General features: G+C 35.9%; 1 protein-coding gene across 5 annotated transcripts in view; it reads right to left on the bottom strand.

The window, feature by feature from the left end:
• The window catches only part of PRKD3 (protein kinase D3), a 46,477-nt gene that overhangs the window by 8,020 nt on the left and 26,201 nt on the right, over positions 1 to 12,256 (bottom strand). For all 5 annotated transcript variants that reach the window (XM_054822779.1, XM_054822783.1, XM_054822782.1 and 2 more), the window contains 6 exons: positions 10,658 to 10,781; positions 9,229 to 9,306; positions 7,318 to 7,594; positions 4,101 to 4,153; positions 3,659 to 3,731; positions 181 to 287 (listed from right to left, as the gene is read on the bottom strand). In XM_054822779.1, the coding sequence (XP_054678754.1) occupies positions 181 to 287; positions 3,659 to 3,731; positions 4,101 to 4,153; positions 7,318 to 7,594; positions 9,229 to 9,306; positions 10,658 to 10,781 (712 nt within the window). The remainder of the gene's footprint in view (positions 1 to 180; positions 288 to 3,658; positions 3,732 to 4,100; positions 4,154 to 7,317; positions 7,595 to 9,228; positions 9,307 to 10,657; positions 10,782 to 12,256) is intronic.

Raw genomic sequence — 12,256 nt, 5'->3', positions numbered from 1 at the left:
AGTTATCAATTCTACCAAACGCTCAGATTTCCCTCTCTTCTAAGATTCCCTCTTATAAAAAGACTCAGAAATCACGTACTCAGATTTAGAAATCAATTCAGAGCACTTACACACATCATAAAAATCTTATTAATGGCTTGAGACAAAAAACTCCAATGTGCTCCAAAAATATTTTTGTACCTGGAGAATGGCTACTTCATTACGAAGCTGACTTTCCTGTTTAGTTGGAAACCTCATCTTGTCAATGACTTTGATAGCCACATCTCTTCCAGTCTTCCTGTGTTTTCCTAAACAGACAGTCAACATCAGCCATCAAGAGGTAGAAGCAATTCATACCTATACAACATTACAGCAGAAATTCTTTTTTGGAGAAACAAGTATATTCTGTACAAAGTGTATGGTATTACTACATTTACATTTTAAATTGCAACTGGTATGTGAATAACAAGAAGTGATCAGCCTCAGAGTGTTTTAGATAAACTTAAACTAGTTACTACTCTGCTGTCAGGTATGCACATTGACATTAGATGTATTAGGTGCAGTTTTTGCTTGTGCAAAGGACTTGCATATGAGCAAGTAACACCTACTCCCAGAATATTGCCTCTCATGTAAAGGAAAAAAAAACAAACAACAACAAAACCATTCAAGACAAACGTGAAGAAAGATCTATAAGTCTTTTCCAGTGGTTTCATACTTTCATGGGCTCCACATGCACAGGAAATTATACCTAATACTCTACGGGAACGTGAGAGTAATTATGTGCCATGAAGAACAACGTGTTAACACCCAAAGGCAGTCTGTTATGATCAAAAAGCTCTAAAAGGTTGTGCTAAGAAAAAAAAAATGGGCTGATAGCGCCAAATGCTATTCCTCACTGCAACCTGCATCAGCTAAATGAGAATAATTCTGCAATACACAGATAGGATGTTTCAAGGACTAAAGTGAGTAGGTGTAAATGCTTACCCAGCTTCTCCACAACTGCTAAACTGACTTCTCTCACATTCACAACAGAGAGGTTAACAGGATCACACACTGCAAGACCTTGATGATCTATGACATTTAACACTAAACTAATATAGAACAAATAAGTCTTCACCAAAGAAAAAAAACCAAACCATTATCTGCTCAGTGAAAAGCTTGGAAGCCGTTTTAGTAAAAGGGACGACACACAGAGCTACAGTGCAAGCAGCAGAGAGGACTCTGCTGGCACTGCTGCGGGGAGCCCAGCTAGGCCTCGCTAAGCGTCCAGCCAGGCCTCGCCTGCTGCTCTGCAGTCAGTACGGGTGGCCAGGGCTCAGGCAGGGCACAGGGACTGCTCCAAAGGCTGCTGCGCCAAGCAACTGATGCACCATCATGAACGAAGGATCAAAACCAGGCTTATCTCCAGCAGATGAAGTAAAGCGGCTAATGGAGATATCACTCTAGGTCCAAAAGAGTTTACAAGGTTACCAAATAGAACTAAAAACTGGAGAGCAAAACAAATTTTAAAAAGATTACATTACTCCTAAGGAAAGTATACACTGTATAATGGACGGTCACAGACAACAGCATAAAGCCAGAAGTCTCAAAAGAGTGTTCCAGGAAGTTTTGTCATTCTGTCTGTTACAAATCAGCAATTTTTAGGCAAAATATTAGAAATCACAGCACCCAGCTATAATTTGAACTCAGAGAAAATAACTCTGGCTCCACTAGACATCAAATTATATTGAAATGTACCAGAAATACCATAAATTATGAGCTAGATACAAAACCCGAAGACAAATGCTAGGTTGCAAGAGAACATAAAGCAAAACTGCCAAACTAACAAAATACTTAACTACAGAAGCTAGACTAGAGCTAAAAATTGAACATGAGGAAAGATTAATAGAAAAGCAGCTTGAAAATTCCTTTTCCTAAGTAAAACACAACTAACTAGATTTCAGGGCAAGTTTTACATCAGTAAGAAACTGTCAGGAATTTTTGTTTTACTGTTTCCATTTTTCAGACCCTTCAAAACTAACCAAAATAGAAAAAGCAGAGGGAAATAGTTCTCACTGAAAAAAACCCAGGAGTTGGGTATCAATATCCTGTAACTTCTTGATTTACAGTTTGTAAATGTTTGTCTAGAATAGAGGACACACCAAAGAAAAAAAACAACAAAACCCCAAACCTCCAAAAAAACCAACCCAACAAAAAAATAAACCCCACAAGAATGTCAGCAACTTAATTTTAATTTTACCTTTATTAGTTTAAATAAAAAGTTTGATTACCATTATTTCAGTAAGACTACACAGGTGGGAAGAAGCCAATATTAGAAGTTACTACCACATCTAGTCTCCCCAAACACCAGCAACAATTAAACAGTGTGCACAGCCAGCAAAAGAATATTCTTTTATATTCTCTTTTCTTGCTCTTTCAGCTTGTGATTTTATCTTCAGAAAGGGAGTATGCATACCCTATATATTTTAAGGCATCTTTAAGTGAAAAGATTTAATATAATAAAAGCCTTTTATAAGCATTTATTATGTTTATAAGCATTTATAAGGATTGAAGAATGAAAAATACCAAGCTGAGATTTATCTAAAAGGCAATTTAGGAATCTATCTAGAAATAAAATCAGAACATTAAACTACTGTCTGCATTTGTGCATGTTCTATTCATAAGAGAGGGAGCACACTTTGGTTCACACTATGCTTTAAGAAATACAGAGGGGAAAAAAAATAGACCCCTCTAAAGAGTGATGTAAAACCAGACCATCAAAATGCATTTCCACCAAGCAGTTCAGAAGTAGTAGACAAAAGTATTTAACTACACAATTGACACACAGAAAAATCATAGCCACAATACTTCCTGACTAGAAAGACAACATGACAGAAGCAGAAACATTACCACTTTTAAATCATTAGTTATCACTTTTTCTTTCTTTCTTTCTTTCCAGATTTATGGTCTGTGGTTTTCTCAATACTTGAGATACATAACACATGGGATTAAAAAAAAAGGAAACAAAAAAAGGAGAAACAGTTCATTTGATGCATTTCTAGTGCTACTTCTTTTTGTGATTACATACTATAAACAAGTTATACATTGCGATAGAAGTTTTTAAAAACTAGAAGTGATAAAACTACATTTGAAACCTAAACCAAATCTCCCTCTACTTTATCCTGCTGACAGAAATTTGTAGCAAAACTGTTTGTATAAAATATGTCAATAATATGCTTGCATAAATACTGTCAAAGCATAAACTATATATTTTTTCTAATTGCCGTTGGCCACATCTCATATCATTAAAAGCAGGTATAACTGACAGCCTCCTTAAATACATGACTTCTAATACTGTACAATACAGACAACAGTGTTAGAATTTGCAATTAAAAAAAAAGTAATTAAGCAAGGCCAAATTCAGACTAGAGATTGCTTTGTAGTTTACTGTGGTCAAAATGCAATGTATATTCTAAACTGATTTTGATGCCAATGCAAAACTCTAAATGCAAAAAATTAATTGCAAGAAATACAGTACATAAAACTGCAGAGGCACACAGTAATCCAAACAGAACTTTTAACAAGATAAACTTCACCTAGACATTCTAGATATAGCTAAGCAAATATGAAAAGGCTAATTACATCAAGCAGACAGACATTCTACCTTAATAAACACATAATGGAATCTAATGTAATTTACCTCCATATACAATACCAAACTGACCAGAACCCAGCACTTCATCAGCAAATATTTGGTACACAGAGCTGATATCCTAATGTAGGAAAAAAAGAAATCACAAATATCAGGAGTAATCACAATGTTCGTGAGCATATTAATTAGTACTGGTTAAGCTATATTTACATTTGACATTAATCAAATTCTGTAAAGGGTGCCATCATTACCTGGAATGGAATGGAAAAACACAACAAACTTTTCCTGAAAAGGATCCACTTATCAGCACTGTAAGCAGGGACATACATTCATACAAACTAACAGCTGTGCCAGGTAAGTAGATTATTTCCTGTATATAACACAGCTACAATACTCTGGTTTTGCTTTCTTATCCAAACACCATTACTACCAATTACTCTATAATACCCAAGTAAATAAACACTATTATTATACAATGCATATGACTCACCACATTCTCCTGGACCTGGCAATTTGAAACAGAGATGCTTAGAGATAACTCCTCTGCAATAAAGAAGATATAACTGAGTAAGTAAATAGGAAGAGCAGGTTTCTTCTAGTAAGGGAGGGGGAAACAACAACCCCACAAAAACCAAAAAACCTTTACTGACTTCTAACCCAGTGATGGCAAAACAATTTTTATTGATGTTCTACAGAAACATCACACCCTGGAACTCAAATTTCACTGATTGATTAGATAAACAACCCTGGGAGTTTTGCTGGCATTATTTGTCTATTTTTGTCATATTGCTGATTACAAAAATAGTAGAACAGTATGAGTGTGTACACAATAGAGAGCTGGAGAACCAAAAGCAACAGTAACATGTCAATTGTACCAGAGTTCATTAAGCTACTAAGAATTTCTGGTAGCAATATAGAAAAATACAGGGAAGAGAACCAGGTAGATCCTTTTAGTCCTGAATACAACCTGAATGTGGTTACTGATTTTCTGTGGCATCAAGATACACAGAAGTAATGCATAAGAAAAGGAAACAAATCAAGCAAAGTAACAGAAGATCTAATAATTAAAAAAAGCAATAAAACCCACAATATAAACAATCTTTGTTTCATGGACAAACTACAGAAGTATATCAATCTTTGGAATATAAGAGCACATCTAGGAAGTGTAATTTGCAAGTAAAAGTACCAGATAAAGACACAGAATTTTTCAGCCTGCGGCAGATGTTGACACAAAGTTTTCATTACAAGAATAACATTATGATGCATGGACAAAAAGAGATACGTTAAGGCAGGCAAAAATACCCTTTTCCTTTGACTTCCAAGACAGAGGTGAAGAGTCTCAGACAAATGGACATCTATCATTTGTTATGTTAACTTTAAAAAAAAAAAAAAGTAGAACAAATTTACCTGCAAGGTAGATAGAAGATATACTATAGACCTACTAGCACTTTGAAAAGAGCCTTTATCATCCTAAGAGTGTTGAGTTTTAAAAACACAATTTCAGAGAACAAAGAAAATGTTTGTATCTGATTTTTGCCACTTGTGCTTTATCTCAAAGAAGGAATTTACAGGCTTAAGATAGCAACAAATACTAGCTCTCAAAGACACTCTGAATACTGCATCTGAAATATGAACTGGAATTACAGCCTTGCATATGTCTACTGATTATTGACGAGTCAAGTCTGTATTGGAACAGTACAGAACACAAGAAAAAACAAGAAAGAAGGCAGACAAAAAAGTTACTAAGGTCAACACAAACTGGAACAAGGTTGAAACAAGGTAACTAGAAAGTGAAGATATAGTTTTTGAAACTTTTTAAAGAGAACACACTGAACCCAGATGACTACAGAATACAAACTATCTGGTAGGTAGAGATTGGGTTACTCCTTCCAAAAAAACCATTTTTCTAGTGTCTGAAATGCATAAGGGCTGAAAAACTGTCACTTTTGAAGAAGTCAGTGATGCCAGGATTCAATATGTAATCTATACTAGGTAACAGCTTACTAATTTTCCTCTTTATCATTTCAGCTCAGAAACATCCTGGAAAGAAACATCCCACCCCAACCACGAAGTACAAGGTCAGAAAGGACACTTTCCCATGGGTCAGACTGGAAGAGCTTCTTCATTCCTAGCTACCTTCTGGCTAGAGCGTGGTATAAACTGACTAGCTACTGTCTTGTGGACATTTTGACACTACAAATTCCCTGCTGCTGCAAGTATTTCAAGCACTAGCATTGTCTCCCTCCTCTTTTGGTCTTAAAAGAACATATTTGAGGCTTTGGGGGTTTGGGATTTTTTAACTAAAAGTCTAATTTTCTTAAAGGCTCTTGGGATACATTTCGTGGCTCACAGTGTGTAGGAAGAAGAGGGATGAATGGACATTTTATGGGCTTCTTAGAGTTTAAAAACCAACCTGTGTTGTCTAAGAACATGTGAACGCCGCTCCACAACTCACAGTAGTTTCTTATACTCCTAGAACCCTAAACATGCCAAGATACTTCCTCTCTGTATCTACCCCTGCAGCTCTATTCCCTACCACTGTCAAGTTTTAATATAAAAAGGTTATTATTTATATCTGAAAAAATATTAATTTTGGAAAAAGCAACTGTCTTTGCAAGTCTCTCAGCAACAGTAAGCCTTAGGTTCTAGAAAACAAAGAGACCTTTGGGGGGGGGGGGGTGTATATATTTGGAACTTAGAATTTCATGTCGAAAGTGGCTTTTTACATAAGTATAAGGTTAGTTATGAGGTACCATCTTACAGATATGTTTCTTCACTGTAATGAAATACAGATACCAGTAGTGGCATTTTATAGTTTACCACTTCAGACCATGGCTGCATTTTCAGAAAGTGCCTCTACCTCAGACTAGAATTTACATATTCTTAACTCTTGCTGATGCAGAGTAGCCAGACATCAGAGACAGAGAAACTAATCTCAGAATCTCCTGCAAAATAAGATGTCACTAAAAGAAGATTAAGGAGTAGCTGGAAGATGAAAGGAAACCTCAAGAATGAAAGCATAAATCTCAGTACAGAATGTGAATTAATGTCATTGTAAGGAACAAGGATATATCTGAAGAGAAGGAACACAATATATAGTTTAGTGGAGCCTTGATAATGAATATGATCCTATGCCAGAGAAAGAAAGGGAGGACAGGTGTATAAAAAGAAGAATAGGGTACTTTTTATTACTAACCACAGCTCAACAAGAGTTCTTTCCATCACTGGCAGTATTTACATTGCATCACTAAGCCCTTTTCTTCTCCTTAGCTACTGACATCTCACAGATTAAGGAAAAAATAGAAAGGGGATAACATCAAAAAGCATCCAAATTTAGTTTTCAGAGTATATGTATATAATCTGAATATATATATTTTAAGTATATTAGAAATATCTGAACTATGGTCCTTTTTTATGTCCAGCAACCATGTGCAAGTTCTTAACGCTCCTACAATAAAGCTCTGCAATATGCATTCATATTGTAAATCTGATTCTTAACTACTGCTTCCTGCTACAACAAATTAAAGGATTTGCCCACCATCCCCAAACCTGAATGTCACTTCTTAGAGACTTGTGGAAAACAATGGACCCAATTCAGCAGAGAATAGACAGACAATACTTCACTCTACATAAGCACTTTTCTGAAAGGAGTCTCTACCATTAACAGCTTCAGAATATGAATAATAGTGCCTTGTCTGCCTGCTTACTGTGATCTTTTCCTTGTCCTGCAGCAGTGCAAACGCTAGCTTGAGGAGTGACTGGCATCAAAGCCTGACGAATGGCTTTCTCCCAGCCCTGAGCTACGTCAAGTCCAACTCCGGTGGCAGCAAGAACAGGACTGTGATGACTGCTGCCATTGTTTTCGCCAACAAAGTACACCATCGTGTCAGTGATGATCTCAAAACAGTATGGGTTGCTGCCCTGCACCACGTTTGAAAAATCTCGAGGCTGAGTCACCTGGAGAATTTCTGAAAGTGGAATCTCCTGAAGAAAAATATTAAAGATTAAAAAATGAAAATGCACGTAATATTTTGATATACTGATATTCAAAACTTAAAAGTGTATGCAAAGAAATCAAAGCAAATGCATCAAAATAACAAAACACCAAGCTTCATAACTAACGTCAAACTGTGCACGACCATTGCCCGCCCATAGTTTTCTGAATTCCTCTATACAAGCCTAGAAAGGCTTTCAGCCCCAGCACAGTTCTCACTATACAACTGTTATGCTCTACGCAGACAACCTGCATTTACATTCAGCACGAGACACGCCCCCATCGCACACAAATGATGCACAACTACAGAACAACCATTTTTCCCCTGTAGTTTATGCAGCTTAGCTAGAGAAGAACATGACAGGGGAAACAAGACAACATTAAGAGGAGGATGTGGTTTTATAAGCTAGTCAGTAAGCACCGCTCCACGCATCTGAATCATTTTGGGTAAAGATTCTCTTTCATACAGATATTAACAATTTCTACTGACTCCTCTACCTTGTCAGTTTAAGATCATGGTACAAGCAGTACTAGAGAACAGATCTGAAGGAAGAAATGGCTGCAAGTTCACGCTAGCTGGAGGAGGACATTCCACACACATGGGAAGGCGTACAGGTGCACATCACTTGCAAGAGTAGTGAACAAGCAGGTGAATGCCAGGCTCACATTAGGAGGGTAAGAGACAGTAGCTGATTAAGATGAAGAGCAAATAAATGTAAAGGCAGCAACCATGAATGATTCTAACAGCAAAGACAAATAACCTGAGATTTAAGCAGTTAAAGAGGGGCAAAGGGGCAAGTCAAAGGACTAAAAGCAGTGACATAACGGAGCAACAAGCAAGGAACATATTTTACCAGCTGTGTTTTGAATGCACAGGGCAATACAAATATCAGGGAGGTCTGAGAAGAAGAGACTGCACTGGTCAAGATAGGGATGAAAAGGATCTGGGCAAGTTTAGCTGGGTGTACAGAGAAAAGGCTTGATCTTAGAGATGTTATAAAGGAAGAAGCTGCAAGATTTGGACCCCCACCTAAAAGTGTAAGACAAGAAAGGGAAAAATCCTGTTTACGCATCTGAACACATTTTCTGAATATTCCACCACTGAACACATTACTGTATTAACAATATACTAAACTTATTGCTGAGTTCCATTCATATAACACCAGGCCGCACAGTAAATTTTCCTCTAAATCTTGCTTGCAATTTTCAGTTGTACAGTTGGGAATAATTTAATTATGGGAACCTCGAAATAAAATACATAAGCATGCAAACTTTCAGTTACTATTTTTAGAATGCAAAAATCCTAGCCTTCATTAGACTGGTAGCCAAACAAATTCTCTGATAATTGTGAAGAAAGCTTAATATGCTAGGCAATTCAGGAGTACAGTACACATAAAATGTAAGAAGAGACATACTCAAGAGGATTAGAACAGGAACTGCAAGCAACTTCTCAGAGTTAGTCCTTCTCACTTACAAGCTTTGGCCAATCATAAACCTGTTACAGTTTTGATTGAAAAGAGATGGAGAAATGGAGATAATACTTAAACTGCTCACAAGTAGGTTTCATATCTATAAAGTACTGAGTAAATCAAATGCAACATAATTATTACTCATCATTCATTACCTTGTAATATTTTGTTCCAGATTCATTTTGAAATAGCGTGAGGCATTTGCTGTCCAGTCTCCAATAATGTCTTTTTCTCTACAACATGCACAGCATAATAATGTAAGGAATAAATCACTGGTATGGCTTTTGTTATCTGATTATTTAAATAAGAAATGCTTTAAATTACTAAAATAATCAACTCATGTTAATCTACAGTTGCATCTCAGACTAGATACATGAAAATACACACTTTGGGAATAAAGATTTTTTTGAACTCAGGAAGAGGCTCATAAAATTATTTCCACAAACCAGAAAAAAATATCACTCACTTTACAGCAACAGCAGTGACAACACCAGTTATCGCATACAAGAAAAACACTTACCCACACAAGTTTCACTCCAGGTGCATGTGCTCACAAAACCTGAATTATTTTAATTTATTAACAACTGAGGGAGTTGTGGTTTCTCCCTCTGTGCCCTCACACCAACATTATGTGAGTTCAAGGACTAAGTAAGCCTTACAAGTCCTTAATTCTTTTATCATCAGAGTTCTAGAAAGTCAAAAGCACACAGCGGCAAGACAGATTATGAGATTCAAGTGGACAGAACGTCTTGGGGAAAAATAAAAACCAAGACAAGCTAAATAGCCATTTTCTGGAAGTCTCCACCAATGAGAAATATTGTCTCCACTTAAAAGTAGTATGAATAAGCTGTTGCACATAACTCTTGTAATTTTAAGCAGAGGAACATTCCTCAAAACAAAGAAGCGCTTAGAAAGCTAATATGGCTGTGTAAATCTAACTTACTTTGCTTGCACCATGCACTTATAGTTAGAAACCAATTTTCATTTTTCTGTGACAAAAATCCAAGACCCTTAACTCTGGTCTGGGATGACACTAGTTTGAAGCATAAAGCAGCAGAGCTTAGATCACTTCAATTATGGGGAATCTAAGACTACCTGTAGGAGTTAGACAAAGAAAGCCAGGACATGAATGGATTTAACTAAATGGAATTCCCATTCCTAGATCATTAGAATAATAGTGTCAAGCATTTCAGTACTCATCATTTTATAATGATTTCCACCTTTACATGTAGTTGAATCAAAACTCTAACACAAATATTTAGTTCAATTGCTAAACAGAAAGAAGACATGAGCAAATTATTCCAAAGTATTATCTCAGGAAAGCTGATATCTTAAACATGCAATTCATTTGAGACAATTTAGAGATGCTTCTCCTTCTTAAAAGGGAGACGGAAAAGTACTGTTGAATCACCACATGAAGTATTTGAATAAACTACAGTTTCTCCTTTGCACCAGATTTCTTTATAATGAACATTAGTTCTTTCAAATGATCCTGTAAATCAAAATATCTAAATAAAAGAAATAAAATACACTTGCTTAGAGAAATAATTTAACTTAATGCAGGAAGAAACTAAAGTCACTGACCAGATTGTCTCTACTAGTATAGTGGACCATCCATCCTTCCTTAACCATTGTACTGCTCTTCCTCTTTGTGTGCTTGATCGACTGTACAACTCTCATGAGAGGAATATTATTGCTTGTTGAAGGACTAAAGATAGAACAGTTAATATTTAACAAGTTAAAATACAACAGTACTGCAATTATACTGGTACTACACATTTAACCCATAATTTTCAGGAACAGGCACCTTTTCTTCCCATACAAATTATTTCAATGAAAGATGAAATTGATAAGGTATCTGAGCTTCCACTACCTCTCCTAGTCCATGTATTGCAGTGCTTAAATTACTCTATGCAACACAGAAGAAACACACTGGCATGAGGACACCTACAGAAATCATCCTCTCTCAAAACATTTAGCTGAGACTGCTGGTCTTAATCCAGCATAAAAATGTAATTACAACATCAGCATTGCTATTATTTTCTCTTGTCTGTGTGAGCTGACTATGCTACTACTTCATATTGTTATTACACTAAAGGTCTCTAGCTAAGCATACTTTTAATTTTGAAAATATCAACAGAAGTGTCTTAATTCAAATCACAGCTGCACTAGGAAATTTTATCAATGCTCAGGGATATTAACTGTCCTGCAGTCAAAGATTTGACAACCTCTAACATTCTGACAGAGTCATTAGTTAAACATACAGGTTTTAATAGCACTGAAGATGGAGTGAACCACTAAGTTGCCTGCTTAACACTAGAGCTCCTACATGTGGCGCTAACAGAAATGTTTGTAAACACATGGCACAAAATCACATGCAGATTCAAAACCAAAAACGTAAGGATGCTTTAACACAGCACACAGTTGTGTACACTGTAGAATTGGCTGCCACAGGATACTGTACATGCCAAAAACCCCCAACTTTTAATTGCTTCAAATGCAATTAGAAATAAATAGAAAAATCCTACCTAGAGGTGGAACACAAAAAAGATGCTACTTCCAACTCAGGAAGTCCTTGAGCTATAAATCACTGAAAGTTGAGAAGGTATCACTATATGCCCTTCCTCACATATTTGCTATTAAGCACTGAGCTACAATGACCTTTGGTTTGAGCTAATACAACTGCTCTTACATTATTAAGAATGAATTAAGAAAATCAGGGTAACACTATTCAGCATAATACAGAAAGTAAAAAGATCAAATTTGATTAAAGGAACTATGCTAACAGTTATTGGATAGAAGACTTCAGAAGCATCACATTCGAGTTATATAAATCAAACTTCTGCCTAAAACACGTATAAACTGCAATGTGAACATTAAAATATCTCAAGTAATTCCTTTTAAATCAACACATGTATAACAGTAACGAAATCAGGCTAAAGTCAAAGATCTTAGTCATGTCTTAGCCATATTAAGCCATAAATTATACCATGTTTTGATAATCTGGCTTTATTTCTTTGATAATAGTCATAGCACTTTTTCCAATTAGAAGAGACTATATTATTTTATTTATGTTTCAGATTTGCTTGGAACAGGATAACTTTACAAAGCATTTTCAAGTTAAAAAAAACAAACACAAATGAAAAAATGTAACTTTAAGCTGTAAAACTGGGCTAATCAGAA

The sequence above is a fragment of the Grus americana genome, chromosome 3, assembly GCF_028858705.1.
Source record: "Grus americana isolate bGruAme1 chromosome 3, bGruAme1.mat, whole genome shotgun sequence".
NCBI classification, from domain to species: domain Eukaryota; kingdom Metazoa; phylum Chordata; class Aves; order Gruiformes; family Gruidae; genus Grus; species Grus americana.
The sequence above is the reverse complement of the archived record's forward strand: the minus strand, read 5'-3'. Positions and strand labels throughout refer to the sequence as shown.